This window comes from Panicum virgatum, chromosome 5N, assembly GCF_016808335.1.
Source record: "Panicum virgatum strain AP13 chromosome 5N, P.virgatum_v5, whole genome shotgun sequence".
Taxonomy (NCBI): domain Eukaryota; kingdom Viridiplantae; phylum Streptophyta; class Magnoliopsida; order Poales; family Poaceae; genus Panicum; species Panicum virgatum.
The window spans coordinates 46059744-46079730 of record NC_053149.1 but is presented as its reverse complement, the minus strand read 5'-3'; the positions used below and the strand labels follow the sequence as shown (position 1 = coordinate 46079730).

At 40.3% G+C, this 19987-nt stretch overlaps 3 protein-coding genes across 5 annotated transcripts; 1 reads left to right on the top strand and 2 right to left on the bottom strand.

The window, feature by feature from the left end:
• Positions 1-1680: 1680 nt before the first annotated feature.
• On the bottom strand, positions 1681-3016 carry LOC120674861. Its single transcript, XM_039955964.1, has 3 exons — positions 2953-3016; positions 2077-2566; positions 1681-1882 (listed from the first exon to the last, which is right to left on the bottom strand). Exons 1-3 carry the CDS (start codon positions 3014-3016, stop codon positions 1738-1740), a joined length of 699 nt encoding a protein of 232 aa, XP_039811898.1. The 3' UTR covers positions 1681-1737.
• Positions 3017-6381: 3365 nt separating this feature from the next.
• Positions 6382-9903, top strand: LOC120674860 (transcription repressor OFP14-like). Its single transcript, XM_039955963.1, has 2 exons — positions 6382-6387; positions 8980-9903. The coding sequence occupies exons 1-2, from the start codon at positions 6382-6384 to the stop codon at positions 9901-9903; spliced, it is 930 nt and encodes a 309-aa protein (XP_039811897.1).
• A 938-nt stretch (positions 9904-10841) lies between these two features.
• LOC120673011 (regulator of telomere elongation helicase 1 homolog) lies at positions 10842-19758 on the bottom strand. Of its 3 annotated transcripts, XM_039953684.1 has the most exons (23): positions 19605-19758; positions 19144-19490; positions 18807-18946; positions 18377-18464; positions 18120-18270; positions 17819-17981; positions 17485-17661; positions 16926-17050; positions 16677-16728; positions 16219-16360; positions 15950-16104; positions 15784-15875; positions 15599-15706; positions 15451-15519; positions 14694-14780; positions 14244-14300; positions 14048-14163; positions 13349-13406; positions 13177-13276; positions 12131-12186; positions 11569-12048; positions 11302-11447; positions 10842-11188 (listed from the first exon to the last, which is right to left on the bottom strand). In XM_039953684.1, the coding sequence occupies exons 1-23, from the start codon at positions 19704-19706 to the stop codon at positions 11107-11109; spliced, it is 3093 nt and encodes a 1030-aa protein (XP_039809618.1). In that variant the 5' UTR covers positions 19707-19758; the 3' UTR covers positions 10842-11106. The 3 variants fall into 3 exon arrangements, with proteins under 3 accessions (XP_039809618.1, XP_039809620.1, XP_039809619.1); XM_039953686.1 differs by lacking the exons at positions 10842-11188; positions 11302-11447; positions 13177-13276 and having other exon boundaries at positions 11949-12048; XM_039953685.1 differs by lacking the exons at positions 10842-11188; positions 11302-11447; positions 11569-12048; positions 12131-12186 and adding an exon at positions 12195-13014.
• Between the last annotated feature and the right edge of the window lie 229 nt (positions 19759-19987).

The window sequence follows — 19987 nt, the reverse complement described above, 5'->3', positions numbered from 1 at the left end:
TTCCTAGAATGGAATTTCTTTTTCTGATTACTTCGGGATTTAGACCTTTAGACCTTTTTCTAGTGAGTCCTGGTAAAGCTCCCAGACTGTGTATTTTTTTTTAAACAAGGCCCTCGATAACGGGACATGAAGACTCCTTTTTTATTGAAATTTCATTCTATTTACATTACAGAATACATCGAAATTCAAACTAAATTAAACTGAAGGATAAGCAGAGTAAAATCTACTAAAAGTACCCCAAAAAATGGAATTTCATCAACATCTGGATTTTTTGTGTATATATATATATTAGGATGCATTTATTGAAAAAGTTGACCTGTTGTTTGAACCGGTGATTGACATGCATTGAACATTAGTTTTCAGTATGTTCTCGTTCCTTCCTTCTTTATGTTAATCTATTATGAGACAAGAGAAAGACAACTTATTATAGAGGTTGTTTGTTAAGTCATCTCAATACTTGTTATTGCATAAAACCGCCTATTAGACAGCTTTAATATAATATAATACATCAGGACAAAAATGTTGAAGTTGAGTGTATTGAAAAGATGGTGATATGAAGTTGCAGCCAATTTTAACATTGGAGATATATTGTATGGTTGTATATAAGATATGCTTAAATACTAAAGTCGATGTACATATAAGAAGTTCAAGTTACAAACATGAGAGAAATGAAGAGGTAGGCCAGAAGGTGAATGAAGGGGTGCTTCTTTCATCGTGGTGGATCAATGAGGTTTGAGAGAAATATAAATTAACGTTTTCTAGTGGGATGCATCATTATTAGAAGATAGAAGACGGTAGGAAACGAATTGTTTGTATTTTTTGTAACAAATGTGAATATATTTACTAATATTAAATAGATTAATATCTAATTGATAAATAAAAATAACGTTCATGAGGCAATAATAAAAGGAAATAAATTGATAAATGAAAATGACGTTCATGAGGCAATAATAAGGAAATAAAGAGAGGGAATTTTAACTCTTGTATGTTAGAGTAATATTTAATTGATAAATAAGAAGTTTGGCAGCTGGGCTTCTGCTTAATTTATTTATACTTTTGATAAACCGTAGCATAGTGGAAATATATGAAAATATGATCAAGAAAAATAGAAATTATGATACTTAGTGGGTTGATGATGTAGCAGCATAACACTTAATGGATTGATGATGTGGAAGCATAACACTTAGGCTAATCTCAGTGGAGAGTTTCATGTTGATGTTTCCAAGATAGCCACGTAAGTAAGAAGACTGTGAAATAATGTTTGAAACTATCTATCCCAATGCATAATTTCATATTGTGGTTTCATAGGATCTATATTGCATTTAATTTCAAGACTCATAGAGTGTTGGTATTCGTGTAGGTGAGTTTCATATAGATGAAACTAGTTTCTTCTCTTTCTTCTTAAATTCTATGTCATGTCACCATATAATCCTATATGATATGTTAATTAATATGCATAAAACTCCTATGAAACTCTCACTGAGAATAACCTTAGTGGGTTGATGACATGGCAGCATAGGATTGAGAGAAATACAATTATGACACTTAGTGGATTGCATCTATTTAGGTTATATAGATTGCCTAATGGTGAGTACACACTACGCGCAGGCGGGAAATACGTTTCAGGGGAGGAACCAAAATGGGGGCATTAAGCTGCCCCAGAAGGCCCAGATTGTTAGAAATCAGAAGATTAGAGATAATCTCATCCATAGGTTAGGGCTAATCCTAGCCATTAGATTAGACCAATAACTGATTAGCAGTTAACCTTGTAAACCCAACGGGTGTATCCGTTGGTGTACGGATGCGTCCCTCCTCGTACGGACGCAACTCTCCAGTGTACGGTCGCGTCCTTTGGTGAAGGGACGCGTCCTCCCGGTTCTCCCTATATATATATATATATATATTCAAAGATCAATGAAATCATTCAACTGTTGTTCCCAAATCTTGTTCATTTACTTTCACGCTTTAACACGTTATCAGCACTTTGCTCTTCTGAACAAGAGGCAAGAACAACGCAGAGGCACATGCCTCTGAACCCCACGGTAAGAACCATGACGCGAATCAACATCAACCTACCTTCGCATGTTGTTCGTCAACTGTTCTTCGCACTTCGCCGCGTCGGAGGAATGCGCCATGGCCCCATCCGTCACCATGGACAGCGCCGCAGCGTCTTCGAGCGCCTTGGGCCTCGTGTTCGCCGCAGCGCCGTAAATGGAAGTGGATGTGGCCGCATCTTTGCTTCTGCTGTTCGCAATCTCCGACAGGATGCTCGTCGAGGACGCCGCTGGAGCCCAGTTCGTCGCGGCCGCCAGGCTTCTCCGCTCGCACCGCGTCTGCAGAGCCAGCCCCCGTCTCCTCGCCGAGGCATGGACGGTGCTGGCCCAAGCAATGTTGCGCCACAAGCGGTCGAGGCCCCGGCGCCCCCAATTGTCGAAGCACCGGCGCCGCCCGTTGATGAAGTGGTTGCCGTTCCCATGGAGGAACCGATGTCTCCGACACCAGCACCGCCACGCTACTGGTGTGATTTCTGCAAGGAATTCACGCTGATGCCGCACCGTCGCCCACACTCAGCCTCTCCGACTCCAGTGGTGACAAGGACGGGCGTTCCCCCGCTCGATCCATGGTTCCTGAACACTCAGGCTACACCCGCGCTCGACGCTGTGGAGATTGAAGAAGAGGATGCAGTCGTGTCCGGCCCTGGAAGCGGCATACTTATCAACCCTGGTGGCACGCGAGCGGCAAGGACCGGCGTACCACCGTACTACATCGCCGGCCCCTCGGTTCCTCCGGCGGCAGAGGCACCGGCTTCTCCGCCCAAGACACGCGCCGAGGCTGCAGCGCGCATGAAGGCTCATGCCCTCCCGAGTCCTCCTCCGGCCGAGGCCCTGCCAACCTCGATGCTCCGGCGCCTCCTCGGTCGCAAGACGGCGGCAGTGGACCGGCGCCCCGGACTCCGCCGCACCGGCGCCTGGAACCCGACGGATCTTGGCCTCCCGAGCGCGGAAGTCCTCAACATGGCCGTCGGCGGCAGCGGCTTCTACTCTCCCGATGAGGGGGAGTCCTCCTCCAACTGAATCAGGCGAGCAGCGGCTGCACAGTGGTGAACGGCGGCGGGGTGGTCAAGTGGCGGCGGCTGTTTCCTGGTGTCCAGCGGCGTGGAGTAGGGTTGCAACCCTGCTGCCTGCCAGAGATGCCTCTAAAGAGGCCGTGAAGATGGCCCAATGGCCTACGCTCGGACCTCCCTTCCTGCTGTTCGTCCTGTGCACGCTTGATGGGCCAAGCTAATGAACGTGGATTCATTTCCAATCCACATGGCTGGCTGGCCTATTATCTTTATTATTTAGTTGATTTAATTTCAGCAATAATTCGCATAAGACTCTGTTAGTCTCCAGTAATTATGTGCTGTAAAATATTACTCTTATGTTTAGTCGCTGACTTTAAATGTATTTGTACCTATGATATTTTATCATTGTAAAATATCCATTTGTGATATTATTCAAAGTATTTGTCCCGGTATGTATGACAAATCCGATAGATAATATCCCTAGCGACCATGATCTTGCATATTTATTTATTAATTTATTTCTTTTGCAATCGATCATTTTAATTAAGACCCTTAATTTTACGTTTTTCCAATTTCAAAGCACTACGCGTTTAAATAATGGATGCAACAAGTTATGTGTATTTTTCTCATTAATCAATTGTATAACACGTCTATAATCGTTTTGTTGGCCACTCCACAAGGTAGCACCACAATTGCTACTGCGGGATCTACACTAAACAATATTTAGTGTCTATCCTCAATGTGCGTACCCAACATTACCACTTAGAACATTTGGTCTACATCTTTTTATAAAAGATAACTACCATTAATTCTGCATCCGTATTAGCCACTCTAGCACCATAGTTGCTACTGCGGGATCTACACTAAGCAATACTTAGTGACTATCCTCAACGTGCGTACCCAATACGTTTGCGAATTAAACAAGGTCTACATCATTAATTGATGACTACCTTTAGACATGTTCATACAATTTACATTAACAATTTGGCATCTACTGTTAACACAGATTATGCCCAATTCGAGGTCTACACCTTCATGGTGATCGACTACCTCCATTATATTGTTATGTAAATAAGATACACCATCATTAATACAAGATTTATCTTGTCTTTATTTTGCATCTCATTACAACACACCTCAACATTTTAAGTTTTACTTAAAAATGTTTGATGGTTTGCCTCGTGTTGGATAAATGACCATCAAAGAAGTTTAATCGCTCTTGATGGTTTCCATTATCCAACATGGTCAATGGACGTAAGGTTAAACTTAATGCTCTATGGATTGATACCAATATTTGATGCTCCTCATAAGAGAGCATCACTTGCTCATGATCAATTTAAATATGGAGTTTTATTTAAATAAAGCACCATACACATCCAGATCACACATATGTGTATCTCAAAGGATGCAAATCAATGCACTGGCTAGCTCTCAATAAGTGATATGAACAACACAAGGCAATAATTTTGCCCAAATGCCAACTATGTTTGGCCATAATTTTATCTCTAGGACTTCATGTCCACTTGAGAATAAAAGTTATGTTGTTCCAAATATCCTCATTATTGCGTTTTTGCGATTAACCGCAACTTACCATATGAATTCTAGAAAATTCCTACAATACTTCAGGTCTAAATGTATGATAAACTCTAATGAGTAATCATCATTGGCATCATAGTGATGCTCCATTAGCACCTAAAGTACAGTTGAATTTTTAGGATCATAAAAAGCTTTGGTCATGCTACTATTATACTCCCTATTGGTACTCAATTAGTAATCACGAATCCAATATTACATTCTGATTCCATAATGTACCCAATTCGATTATAGAGATATCCATCAACGTGGTTTCCATATTGAAACCCCAAGATGACAACCAACGGAATATTTTCTCTTAAAAATGGATATGGCAAATCAGGTGCTCATACAAGGTGCCCTCTATTTGATTGGACTACACATACATAGTATACATATTCTATATGAGTGCAAATTCAAATTCGAATATTGCCTCACTCTATATAGAATTGTTTGGGATTCAACTAGATGGAAAGGGATCTTGATTACTGGACCATTGTCTTGCTAACACAACTATGAGAGATTATGCTCTTTCTATGGGCATTCAAGTAATCATGGATGCATCAATGTATCCCGATTCTATATATACCATATGTAGTTTTCATATTATCCAGTTACATGGTTTCCACTGAAACCCAATACTAAGGAGCGATGATGAAAATCTTCACTCTATTTAGTGCAACATATATGAAAGCTAATTAAATTCTGCATATTCTTTCCATATCATCTAGGGTGTATTATACATACATCAATCCCATATTTACATGTTGCGTACACAATAATTCTCTTTTGATGCCAACAAGACTTGGCATATTTTCCTAGGTTTTTCAATCATAGGAATAACATGAGAATTATTATCAATTCTATTTGTCATAGCATCAATATGAGCCACTCAATTTCTTGAAGAAATTCAAGTACATACTAGTGCTTCACTTAACCATTTATTGTGGACCATATGTACTCACTTTTGATGCATCTATAATATAGTCCCACATGTGTGTATTATCTTAGTCATAAGAACCACTGATATACCAAACTTATTTCTCTAAATCTTCAATTTAGAGCAAATTATCCTGGACGCGGGATAAATCCATTTTACATGGAATTGTTTGTATTTTGGGAACTATATATTTTGAGTACCTTATGTCCATACCAATAATGGTTTGTTTGAATCTCTTATTGAGAATCAACTTAATTGCATGACCCATTAAAATAGAATTGTAATTACCAACACTAAGTTGTTTTCATGTGGCCTTACACACCACATCCATAATTCAAATTCATCAAACTGCACTTATACAACTCCCTCCGTTGTAGTATGTACGTGGAGCTTTGGCCACAGCCAAACATTCCCTATCTGCGCATCGAGTATGTTTGCACATACCGATATCACCACCCCAACATACCAATGGGCATTAGGGGTCCCAATGAGGTATTATTATCCGTCATTCATACAATACCTCGGATCTCTATAGGGGATTTATATAGCCCGTATGTTGATCACAATTTGAGGAGAATTCCAGGCATTAGGGGGAGACTTATACCACACAAAGAATGCCAGGAATCAAAAGAGTATCACATATTGATATTCAATCCTCATATCCACGTACCAAAAAGAATCTAAACCAAATCGTTTATACCATCTTATATTTTTGCATCATATTGCAAAGAATCTGCCAAAAGCATTTACTGATAATAAGGGTGTCACAAAATCTTCTTATCCTACTCACAATGTGCCCGAAAGAATGGAGGTACCAATGAAAACCATTCATCTCCCACTTCCAAAGATGAGGGGGAGAAGTACGGACGCTTGTAAGGATAATGCTCTAAGCAAGCATCTGAGGATACCGAGGACTGATCTATCCTCCAAGTCAGTAAATCCAAGCCAACCTCAAAGTTGGTAGACACCCAATGGACGAGCATCCAATACCAGGATCGAAGTCCACCCAAATCAATGGTGCATCCAAATTCTGATTTCGGGATATCGGAACACCCTGACTCTATAATAATGGGAATGACAAAGAGTCCAAAAGGGTTAAAATTTTCACATGCTATATTGATTCCAAGCAATGAATCAATCATTTAAAGGCTACAAAATGTCGCGACATATACTCCTCAAAGATTGTTGTATACCTTACTGGATCCAAACCAAAAGTCCTAGGCAGAGTTTCTTCACACTCAAATTGGGTCAAACTAAAAGGTGGCAATCAAGGAGAATTGTTCTTGTTCAATGATGAGAAGTATTAGTACAACTGATGTCTTCTCTCACATAGCTTCTTTTAAGAAGCAAGGTGGTGAACAACGAGAGCTTGTAGCATATGGTTTCACGCGGAGATCCAGCATAATGTTAACATACCTAAGGGTATGTGTGAAAATTATGTTCCTAAATTCAATCATTGGCAGGTCAAATGAATTTGATAGATTCGGACATATAAGTCCCAATGGACTTCACATTCTGAATCCAAATACAAATCGCAACATACATTATACATTGTGTATAATTCAGGTCATCATAGCATGACTTGAGACAGTTAAGTTGATTGTGGTACAACTTATTGATTGAGTTCCTTCCATAGAAGGATTACTCTACTCATGATTGCATATATGTGTAAAGAAATCCCTAATTGGATTCTTTATCATCTCAACACATATTGATTATTTCAATACCTTGAAATAAGAAAGCAATCATTCAAGGTACAATTTCCATTATGTGGAATTGGCTTCTAAAACGGAATTTGAGATGAGATATGCTTAAGTCTCAACTTAAGTACATATATCAGTATACCAATATCCATTTGATATTGTTTGTCAATATCCAAATTATATATTGGACTTCATATCCACATTCAATCCCTAAATATGGACTTATATCCATTCAGACCCTGGGATGACAACCATAATGCCATAAAGCGCTCATGTATCTTACAATTGCAACATGCCTGATATTGCATTTGTAGATACTTTGCTAGCACAAAATAGCGCAACTTCTACAACACTGAAGAGTGGGAGTCAAGGGATATCCATAGATATCCATATGGTAGTGGATATCACTGGCTATTTAATCCCCATGCCATATTACATACTGACTTGATTATAATGGAATCTCCACACAAACGAGTCATCAAATTTGACTCCAATGGCTACTTCCACTTATCATTCTGAAGTATCACATATGCATGGCTTCATAGAGTGATCAAATGTGATTCCATAGAATCACCAATCATTATCTGTAAAGATAAGGTTGCTTGTATTGTCAAGATGGAAACAGGTCATATAAGACCATAAATTATTGTTCAAAATGTTTTATCTCCATATTGGGAAATAAACATCTTGCCAAAGTAGTCTTGCAATCATTTTGCAGATTTACTCACTAAGTCCATACCTACATCCATATTTCATGGAATTGGTATTCAATGACTTTGAGAGTTGCAAGGTTCAGGGGGAGTCTTTTCCTGGATTATAACATGTTCAAACATCATATTGTACTCTTTTCCCTCTATGAGTTTTCCTCACAAAGGTTTCTCATAAAAGGTTTTTAACGAGGCAATATCAATACAAAAATGTGTCATATTTTCTATTTTCCCCATCGGGGTTTTTGTGGGAAATATCAAAGACACATATTGCCCTCACAACTCATTCATGATTTTTCCCTGAAAAGGTTTTTCATGTGAGTTATCCAAGAGGCAATACCAATAATATACCGTCATATTTTCTCCTAGTTTTCCCACTGGGTTTTTAAAGGAGTTTTAGCGACGTATCATTACATAATACTCTTCATATTTTTCCTGAAAAGGTTTTTTTGGGGGAGTTATCTATATGTCGTATCTCCAATACTTTTCCCCACAGGGGTTTTTAAATGGGATACCAAAGACATAGTGATTTGTTTAAATCACACAAATATACATATTCCTCATATTTTTCCCACAGGGTTTTTAGAGGAATCCAAGCTTACAACTACATTGATCTCAAGAAGATTCGATTAAGGGGGAGTGTTAGAAATCAGAAGATTAGAGATAATCTCATCCATAGGTTAGGGCTAATCCTAGCCATTAGATTAGACCAATAACTGATTAGCAGTTAACCTTGTAAACCCAACGGGTGTATCCGTTGGTGTACGGATGCGTCCCTCCTCGTACGGACGCAACTCTCCAGTGTACGGTCGCGTCCTTTGGTGAAGGGACGCGTCCTCCCGGTTCTCCCTGTACATATATATATATATATATATATATATATATATATATATATATATATATATATATATATATATATATATTCAAAGATCAATGAAATCATTCAACTGTTGTTCCCAAATCTTGTTCATTTACTTTCACGCTTTAACACAGATAAACACTCTGTCCATTCAATCCGCCATAAAACGCCCCGTTGTAACTCCCAATAGCACAATAAAACAAGGACAGGGCGCCACCGTTCCAGCCTCTTGTTTAACGCACGCTGCAGCTTCACATCTCTCAGCGTTCCCACTCTGCTACCGCGCTACGCTCCGATTCTCAGAGAGAGTGGTGGAAATGGAAGATGAGAGGAAGAGAACCAGGCTGCGCAAATCCTTGCAGCTCTACCTGTGCAGGACGCTCAGGAAGATCCCTCCGATGCACATCCCCAGCTCAGCTATTCCGGCGAACATCGCCGGTGCGCGCCTCCTCTCCACCTGCAGGTTCCCGAGAACCGCGTCGGTGGACATGGACGGCGATCGCGCCGTCGCCACGGCCGCCGCCGCAGACGAGAACAGCAAGGACCAGGCGGCGACGCTCTCCGACGTCGACCGCTTCCTCTTCGACAACTTCCGGTCCCTCTACATCCATGACGACGACACCAACAACCATCCACGCTTCCCATCGTCGTCGCCAGGCACATCCACATCGCTCGTCGACGAGACACAACCAAAGGCAGAGACGTCATCTTCCTCGGAGTCGGTCACCGAGGACGTCATCAAGGAAGCCAGGCCAGGTGAGGAGAGCGGCGACAACACGGCCATAGTGGTGTTCTCCATGGACCCGTACGCAGACTTCCGGAGATCCATGCAGAACATGATAAAGACGCACCATGGCCGCGTATCTCAGCCATTGGACTGGGACTTCCTTGAGGAGCTACTCTTTTACTACCTGCAGCTCAATGATCAAGCTGTGCACAAGCATATTCTCAAGGCCTTTGCTGACCTGACTGCCGGACCTCATCAAAAGGGCAGTTCAGTTTCAGCCCCCGGAAAAGCCCGGTGGGCTCACAAGAGCGTTAGAAGTAGGAAACAGTAGGATGGTAACTGTTGCTTCAGAAAATTGTACAAGGATACATTCAGGGTGTTTTGTGCTTGCTATTCAAGGATACAGATATGAAACAGCATGCAACATGCTGCATTTCACTCTTCAAGTTTCCAAACTTCATCTGCAGATGTTAAAGGTGATCGCACACTCAGTTAACCTTATCATACTACAAAAGATAATCAATTTGGGGACGAATCAAGTTTCAGACTATTTACTGTTTGAGCAACATATATACAGATAAAAAGAGTATGCCAAATTAACACTCGTAACAGCTTTACAGCACACCTCAAGAATACTTTAATTCATGATTTAATCATCAGACGGAATTCTGCCTCATGGTATTCTACGTTTAACAACAAACTAAAGAAAAAAAGAACTCGACCCTGGAGACTCCCCCAGGCTTTGTTTTCAGTAGTTGCCATGCTTCGAACCTGGCTCAGGACGGGAGTTTCAGAGTTTCAAGGACTCCTGGAATTCAACAAGGTCCACCGCGTGAAGCTTGGCCGTTTAACAACAAAGCATCAAAGGATGTATGTTGTTGCTTGAGTGACATCAAAAGGCATAATTCTGTTACCCGGAAGGCATAATACAAATTGTAAAGAGAGGAAAATACAACCACAAATAAGTAATATATTAAAACAAATATAGCACTGGTTCTGAAAAATTATTTCCTGTATTCAATAAGCTAAACCTGGCCAATCGGAAGTTGATCGTATGAATAAATATACATGCAATTGTATGCAATTCATCTTGACAAAAAAAAAAGAGGCCAATTTTTTATAAGAAAAAACAGGACGACTTTTGTTGAAGGGACTTGATAGACTTTCATAATTCAGGAAAATAAGGGGGCAATTAAATTTCATGGGGGCATAGACATGAAGGATGATAAACAGTCTGGAGCGTTGCCAGGCCAACGGCAACTAAAAGTCTAACCAGGAAAGGTATAGGAGGCCTGCGCATTATATTTGAAAAAGGTCAATGGATACTCTTCTTATGTGCTTAACATGCTTTTGGCATGTCCTCTTCTTGTCCTCAGATTCCAGAACTGCCATATCACCTTCTAAAAACAAATTGCATGCACCTCAAGAATGTGAGCATAAGTTGTGTTCATCACAACCAGCACTGCAGTTATTACTAATAAAATTATAGCACATAAGCAACAGAAGTGTCTTTAAACATGAGCAGAAGAGGTTGTTATGATGTACTACAAACACTATATTTTCGAAGAAGCTGCTCATATAGCGGAAGATGGCTCTTTGGAACAAAAACCCTGAACCTGTAAAGGAAATGAGAACGACGTCGGGTATAAACAAAAGTGCAATAGCATAAGGGAACAAACAGCAAAGGAAGAGACAATAACAAATGGAAGCACCAAGAAGTCTAAGTTACCCTTCAAGAAGTGGAAGTCTTCCTGGAGAGGAGAAAAGCTTTGCTATTTCTTCAAGTGAATCTTTGATATGCATAGTCTTCAATTTTAAGGCCTTCATATATTCAACAAATTCTCTGTACTCTGCGCCACTAAGCATTTCTCGAGCCTAGCAAACATACACAAATTGAAGGAATAATGTAAGTAATGCAAAGGTTAGCATAGTAACAATATAGCAGTTATTTCGCAAAGCACGACATCGGATCAAACTACAGTAAAGAACAGCATACCAGCTTCAAGAAGGCTGTCCCTGAGTTAGATTCCTGGCCTTCAGATTTTTCACAGGTACCCTCATTCTTTCCACATGCTTTTTCTATGGTGCTTTTCTTTGATTGAGGTGTAGATCCTTCACCCTGGTAGCTGGCCAAAGCTCTTGACTCTATATTTTGAGGCAATTTTGAAGAGACATCATCCAAGCCAGCAGCATCTTTGGATCTGTCCATTAGTTTAGCTTTTTTAAGTCCTAAAGACTTGAAGGTATGTTCCTTCAGATGCCCATGTATTGCCACATCATCAGTCATATCAACAACCTTAGTATCCCGTGACAGTTGGTCTTCAGAGAAGAGCTGTGACGTCGATGAAGAGTTGTGCTTTGTAGCAAGGGTAGAACGATTAGCAGGAGTGATCTGAGCCAACTTCATAAAGTTACTCTTCATGGTCGAATTTACTGATAATGTAATTTGCGGGTACTCATTTTGTGCATTGGCAGCCTAGCACAACAAAGACAGCATCTGTAAGATCCAGGGTCACTAAATTAAATCTTGATCAGCTATGTCAATGCAATGGATTTACCAAATCTGATAGGTTCTCTTCAGGTATGGATTTGTTTGTCACTGGTGCTATACAATCTGCATGTAACAACATTTTTTCAAAACAAGTAGCAAATAAATAACAATTGCCAAGAGATACCAAAGCAGCATAAAGGGAGGTAACTAAATGTCAAAGTTCCATATTTCATTTGGCCAACAAAACTAAAAAAATCAAGTGAGGCTGCACAAAAGTCTAGTAGTCCTTTGATATAGTTGCATTGGGCATACCAAAAAAAAAAAGTTCAGATCACATAACTCATGCTGTAGATATTCAAACATAAGGCACTATGTTTCTATCTGTAGATATTCAAATATAAGAAACTGAAATATGTATAATCATGAATTGAATTGTTCTTTATTTTAACTTTAATAGTCACATGTTGAATTGTAACTTGCACTGCTATAAATTAGCTTTAACGTTGTTCAAAACACGTGTTCAAAATTATTTTTGTTACAAGCACATCATGAAGAACGACAAATGGAATTTTAAATTGTAAGTATACAAGATGCAAAAGTTGAATCTCCACAGCTTGCTAGAAAACTGAAAGCAGTGTAAGCCCATAGGATCATCAGTATGGTCCAAGGCAAACACTATAGTTGAATTTTGCTGATTTAGTCGCATTCCATTCAAGTTTGTAAAATCAAGCTCTTCTAGCTCACTGCTGTTTTCTTGAATCCTAAAATAGCTATGTATATCCAAATGGATCCTTACAAACATATTACTAGTGAATTAATGACACTTCTACTAATGTTGACGTCGAGTTGTGGACTGTTACCTCAAGTTTGACAGGGTAACTTGCTACAAACCCTACTAGTAATATTTCCCGAGGAGAATTTACAACATCAATATGCCAGCTATCAAATAAGCTGTGAAAAACCATGTTCGCAACAGAACACATATCATTAAAAAGCACGCTGGATTAAGTTTCAAAAGGAAATTAAATATTTAAGTAGATGTGAACTTGCATATAAAAAATAGATAGAAACAGATAAAAAAGTTTATCACACTATTCAAAACTAGACCTTTACCATTACAATCTGTTTGTTTTAGCTTTAAAGGATCTGAAGTAGCTTTATCTCGAAAAAAACGGGTCAATCCTTGGACTACTTCTCCATATTTTGAGTAGCACTGCAGAAAGAATATAACCAAAGTAAAGTTACCAGCAAAGAGCATTGTAGTAAGACAGTAAACAAATGCCACCTTTATGTATGGTCGGAGCCAATATGACATCTGAGATTGATAACTTGGCCACGCAAACCTATAGCCAAAATGGAATGCAAAGCAGCTTAGTTATTTTGAAATGCTATGCTAATTGTTCTGTGAAAGTTTAAATGAAACAAGCTACATTGTTCAAGATGCAAAAGCTTGTGCATAACCACATGTAACCTAAAATTGCATACCTTAGCTCACAAAATGCAGAGAGTAAAAATGTTTTTTAAATTGTTGATCCTTTTTGGGTGTCACTAAGGATTACAATACGGAACCTAAAATGTCAGTATACTGGTTGCAACACATGTGAATAACAGAAGAAATAAATAAAGTGAACTCTTTCTTGGTTTCAATACGACTCCTTACAAGTGTTCTATGTATCTAGTATTAACTAAAACAATCATATAATGACTGGACAAAATCCAGAAACAACTTATGTGTGAAAAAAATGCCATGGCGGATTGCGCTGACCATGACAGATATTATGGAAGATCCCCTTTGAGATCCAAGACTGTATGCGTGCTAGCATCTACTATACCAGGAACACCAAGAAATATTGACAGCCCAGCACAATAAATAATATATTTCCGTGGGAAGTCCAGCACAATAAATAACATATTTCCGTGGGAAGTCCAGCACAAAACCAACAATGCTTAGATTCCTTGATTAGAGGACTATGATTAGGCCTACCTTTCGTCACAATATATAATAGCTCCATAGTCATGGCGATGTCTGATAACACGTCCAACAGCCTGATTGACAGCCCTTGCTGCTTGTTGCAAATACCATTCGTTTCCTGTCAACATCTACAAAACAATCACAAGACAGTTTTTGTAAGATTGATCAGCAGAGGCCCGCTTAACCATTTACTATGAAATTATTGAACCTTTATGTTCTTAGATGGTGTGCCCTGCTTATCCAAATACTCGCGCTTGAGCCGAACCTGGAACAGACAGAAAGGAAAATTGCAAGGTTAATTCAAGGAAAAGGCCAATTACGTTTGCTGAAAGCCAAAGAGCAAATAGTGCGTGCAAGCCAATGCAGGCTAATGAGCAAGGAAGCAATAGAAAACCCAAGAAAACCCAAAAAAATGATGACAAAATCTTTCCAGACTTAATAGATACAGTATGAACCCAACTTGTCCAAAAAGCCAATGAAATGTGTGTGCGAATACAGATGAAACCAGCACATCGTACAAAGCCAGCAAAATTGAATATTTTCGATACATAATTGTCAGTGTCAAACACACCGATGTGAAGGTAAAAAAAAGGGGGGCATTCTTGCCGTTTAGAAAAGTTTAGGTAGATAATTCCACACCATACAGATAGAAACAAACCTTAGGATCAGTTGGGGTAGCAAAGGGCATTCCAGTAACTATTACTGCCCTCCCAGCACGGTCAGCAAAATCAAGACCCTCACTAACCTGTGCAAGCAAAATTGCATAAATGAGGGAGCAAAACTTAAAGATTAAACATTTTGGAAATGGTACTCCCAACGTATTAGTACACGTCCTTCCGATGACCCTTCAATTCCTTTAAGTTGTTTAATCACGCAGCCAGGGGCAGGGAGAGGAGGCCTGGCAGGGCTCTCCCTCCCTCCCTCATGCTCCATAATCTGGCATTAGAACCATCTAGTTCTAAGATTCATAAGTATACTATTTGGCCCCTGCCATCATATTAAAGTAACTTAGAAAATTACCCCTGCCCCTTTTTGTCGTTAACTCTTTTCTGACCTGTCACCGGTTACTTCTATAGCTCAATGACTTGTATTTTATAAGATCAGAAATAAGCCTTACTTGTTCATGGTCTCGTGCTCCTGCTATCCGCAGGGCATTCATGAAATTTCAGCTTTATAAATGTAAAATACATATCATCATTACAGTACCCATAGATTTAATTCTATGATGTTAAGCATGTTTTATCTTTCAGCACATGAAAAAAAAAAGTGAACATAAGGGTTATAATAAATCTTCGAATCAAGCAGACTCGCGAAAAAAATATCATTCAACTCAAGAACATTGAAAACGAAAAACTAAAATCAAGAGAAGTTAGAATAGAAAGCAAAGGAAGCTGTTATAGTGAAAAAGAACAAACTTTGCCACGACAAACTGCAAAAAATATTGCCCCAGAAATAGAAGAATCGCGTAATTTCGCTGCATAATCCTGCAAATAAAATGGTTCACAATTATATGAGCATATGAAGTGTTTAAATTCATGTCGGTTTGGTAAAATGTTTCATAACCTCGATTGCACTTGGAAAGTTTGATGACTGCCTAGGCTCTATAACTGGCTGCTTGTGCTTACAGATTCGCTGCCAGATCGTGTTCTCAGATGCTGAATTTGAATGGTTCTGTAAGAGGTTAAATTATAAATGTCTAGGATAAGTACTTCAAGTGGTTAGAACTACCAGTCAGAAATTAGGAATACCCTAGTTTTCCAGAATTCGACACACTTATCCATCATAGAATATGAAGGGAAGAAAACAAGGAGTCCATCTGGCACAATGCGTGCAAAGTTTACTGCAAAACGAGCAAATAAGTCAGCAGAGTTATATCAGAATAAAAGCAGCTGTATTTTGTTACTATCGGCCTACCTATAGCAGTACCCAATTCTTGTTTATATTGTATAGTCTCACGCGTACGATAAGAAGAATTAAGTGCTTGTCCAGAAGGGCCAACAGGCACTACTCCAACCCATATTTGATCTGGGGAAATGACATGAGGATTCTCTAGTCTAACTGGGAATTCACTGGATTCATGGAAAACAATGTTATCTTGATAATCAACATCAAATAGAGAAATCAATATCAATAAGCAACCAACAAAGCTCAAAGTCAACGATTATCTAAATAGATTTACTTACAGGTTTAGTTCCATGGCGAGTGAATCCAAGGGAGATAAAGTGCCAGAAGTTAATATAATGGAGCGCACACCCAGCTTGAGAAATTCTTCCATCGCAAGCCCCGGGTTGAAACACCACCAACTAAGGGTTCTTGAAGATTTACCTGGGAATGCAAGAAAATTGTGGATAATTGGATGCATAGTTATTTAGTTACTGAGACTAACTAAAGAGTACATTATCTTATTTGAAGGGACCGTGTCTGATGGGAATCAATGTAATTATTCTAGTCATGCAGTTTAGAATTGAGCAGTGAACTGTACCACGTGTCAAATGTGATTTTTCCTATATCTGAAAGAAGTCAGTGGAGTAATACTATGCGTGCAGTTCATAGTGAGCAATGAACTGTATCACTGTATCAGGGATTAGACATTTTCGTTCATATAAAGAACATATATGTTACATATCAACTTTGGACTTACCCAGAACTTTCAATGCATCTCCAGATGTTTGCTGAGATTCATTCACATGAAACTGGAAAGATTAAGTGTGGTTGTAAGAGTCTTAAAGTATGCAAAGCTTATGCTGCAAATATGAAAAATAGGGTTGGATGACAAAAGAAGAGTGAAGCCAGAATTATGGGGAGGCATGGAAATAACTTAATTGAATAAACCAATAAAAATGAATGGAGAAATGCAATCAGAGAGACAAAGAATTGAAGAGAAACTTACACGATAATATTTTGCATGGTCTTGACCACCTCCCCTAAAAATTATGTCTAAAATGTCCCTAATTGACTCCAATCTAGACACTGTGGCCTTTGCCTGGGCACCTGGTCCAGTTTCAGCAGAATTTCCTAAATATGCAGGAACAAAACAACATTACGGAACCACTTCGCATGAACCATCCAGATATTTGTTAAAAGTTCAATGTGTTCAACTAAGTCCCTGTTCGGATCCTCCACAACAATGGCGCTAGCAGTCAGATCGTGTTTGGTGCAATACAGAAAGAGGGTAGAAAGGTCTTTAAACACCATTAGCTGGGAATAGCTGGGTTTCACCAGCTAATGGAATACTATAGTTCCAATTAGCTGGATGGCAATTAGCTATTCCATTAGCTGACCTGTTTGGATCCCTAACAGCTAAATTTAGCTAGCTAACCATTAGCTAGAGGATCCAAACAGGGCCTAACACAACAGAGCTCCAAAAGATGGACAACGTTGGACTCACTAATTATCAAGAATAATAGTGCACTGTAATATAAAGAATAATACAAGAAAAATCCAATTACCTTCCTCTAATAGCAGTGAAGCGCAATCAATTGTCTCAATTAGTTTTTTGGATGTGTCAGACGTAATATTCAGTTCAGAGAGAAAATCGTATATGTAACTCCCAGCTTTTGTGCAGCCCAACTCCTTGGATTCGATTACCAACTCACCAATTTTTTTCTCAAGTGCCATTAAGAGAGCTGGAAAGAATGTTTTGATATTACCAACAGGGAATCAGTCTCAAAATCGTCAAAGTGAAGGTACAAGCTTTCTACATAACAACAAAAGAAAGGCATAGTAGTTTAGAACCATATGGATCCGAGTACGGCTATGAGAGTTGAAATAACTTTAGCTCACCTTTGAGGATTGCATAATTTTCGGGGTCAAATTGTTTATCAGCAGAATTTTCAGTCGACCTCTTTGCTGAACACAGTTTGATGCATTCATTAGCTTCTGCTACACAAGCAGTTAGATTATTTGGATGTAAGTCAAAAGAAGCTGCATCTGCACATATACTCTCCTGCATAAAAGAGTTGTGCTCAACTTAAGTCTAGAGTATAGATGCTTTTACATTCAGAATCAGAATTTTCAATTTAAGTTTAAGGCTATAGTACTGAGAGTTCAATTGCCAAATAGATAAACAGAAGGAGGCCCTTACCAAGTTGTGTGCTTCATCAAATATAAGTACTGCATTGTCCCATGGTATGCTATTTAAGGAACGACGGTTTCCCGGATCAATAAGATAGTTGTAAGGAGCAAACAAGATATCAACTGACTTTGAAAGTTCCCGGGAGATGTAATATGGGCACCTTAAATGGTAAAGAAAAAGATGCCACTAGTGGGTCAAAAATCCATGAATATGTTTTCCATTGATCTGTAATAATGGAAAATACAGAGAGAAAATATGAAACTTACGGGCCGTTAGATTTCCCTTTACCAATATTAACTAAATCTTCTATGTCAAAAGGCTTGCTCCCAAAGTCAGGTTTGTTTTTCATGAACTCTGCAGGAAGTGCCCTTCATGAGTTATGTATTTTTCTTTAGAATAAAAACGAAAAGTAAGTAGCTAAAGGTGGATAGAACAGAAGTATTCGACCAGCATTGAATAGGTGGGTAGAACATAAGAATGGTCTCCCACTTGAATAGACATTTGCAAGAATCAAACAACAATCATGGCATTCAGAGAGATAACACCCTTTATCAATCAGAATGGATCAGGGTGCAGGCAAGAATTTATGCATGTCTGCGTCCTTTTATGGTTGCCATTTATTTTTTGTGCAGCAAGCAGCATGCAGAGCCAAATTTAAGGCTTATCTAAATGAGAATAACTCTCTGTTGCAATTACCAGAGACATTGTTATTATGCTGGCACCGGCGTTTCTTGCAGAGGAAGTGACAGGCATTGTTCTGTGCTCTTCCACGGAGTTTGCTCACTTCGCTATGGATGCACATCTGCTCACGGGAGCCCAGCACTGCCATTTTCGGCCTGTGAAACATTATACACCAAATTGATTATGAACCATCAGAGGTTATAAGATCAGTCAATTTACAAATGCAGCTACAAAAGACGTTTCCAGCCCTCAGCACCATGGAATTCATGAGAAATTACTTAACAGCAGACAGTCCGACAAAATTAGCTCTCAAATAAGAACAAGGTACTGAAGAACAAGTTCAGTTGCTGACCTGTAGCTGGTGGCCTTGAGCTCCTTGATGACCTGCCGGAGCTGGCTGTGCGTCCGGGAGGCGTATATGATCACGGGGTACCCCGAGTGCTGCTGCTGAGACACGGGGCACCCGGAGTGCTCCTGCGGAGACACGGGGTCCCCTGGCTGCTGGCTCCCGGACAGCTGGCTTCCATAGTGCGGCTGCTGGCTCCCGTAGTGCGGCTGCTGGCTCCCTCCGCCGCCGCGGCCGCCGCCGCGACCTCCCCGCAGGAACTCGCCGAAGGTGCGGCGCCACGCGAGCGAGGCGCACAACAGGCACAGCGTCTTCCCCGTCCCAGTCGGGCTCTCCAGAAGCGCGTTCTTCCCCTGCACATCGATCCGGCGGGGCAACGCCAACCCGAAGCAGTCAGAATCGAGCCAAAATTTGGGTAGGGTTTAGCACGTGGATTTGGAGGATTTGGCGGCGGGGAGATTGGTTACCTGTTGCAGGGACTCGATCACGCGGTCCATGTAGGTGATCTGGCAGTCGTAGGCATCGAAGGGGAAGTCGACATCGACGCCGCGGATGTTGTAGACCGGCATTTCGCCGCCGCCGGCGGTAGAGGCGGCGGCAGGAGGAGGTGTGGGGGCGGGAATGGGGGGGGGGGGGGGGGGGGGGGGGGGGCGCAGCTTGCGAGGGAAGGAGTCGGAGAATGCGCGCCGAAGAGGGAGGAGTCGGCTTTGGTCGCCAAAAGGCCGAGCCGGCGCTGTTGGACAGTCGCGGAAACAAACTTGGGCCGCCGCATCGCACGGACGGGGCCTGCTGCATTTCGTATCCCCGGTGTGAACAGAAACTATCTTATAAAAAAATGGGTTTGAACAGA

Excerpts from the sequence above, each read along its gene's own strand:
- LOC120674861 (XM_039955964.1), bottom strand. The coding sequence starts at position 3,016 with ATGTTGAGGACTTCCGCGCTCGGGAGGCCAAGATCCGTCGGGTTCCAG. Across the intron at positions 2,567-2,952 it reads CCAGGCGCCGGTGCGGCGGA|TGTGGGCGACGGTGCGGCAT; the intron begins GTCCGGGGCGCC and ends GGAGAGGCTGAG. Across the intron at positions 1,883-2,076 it reads TTGACGAACAACATGCGAAG|GGAGAACCGGGAGGACGCGT; the intron begins GTAGGTTGATGT and ends ATATATATATAG.
- LOC120673011 (XM_039953684.1), bottom strand. The coding sequence starts at position 19,706 with ATGCCGGTCTACAACATCCGCGGCGTCGATGTCGACTTCCCCTTCGAT. Across the intron at positions 17,982-18,119 it reads TTGATGAAGCACACAACTTG|GAGAGTATATGTGCAGATGC; the intron begins GTAAGGGCCTCC and ends TCTTTTATGCAG. Across the intron at positions 15,707-15,783 it reads TCGAATTCTGGAAAACTAGG|AACCATTCAAATTCAGCATC; the intron begins GTATTCCTAATT and ends AACCTCTTACAG.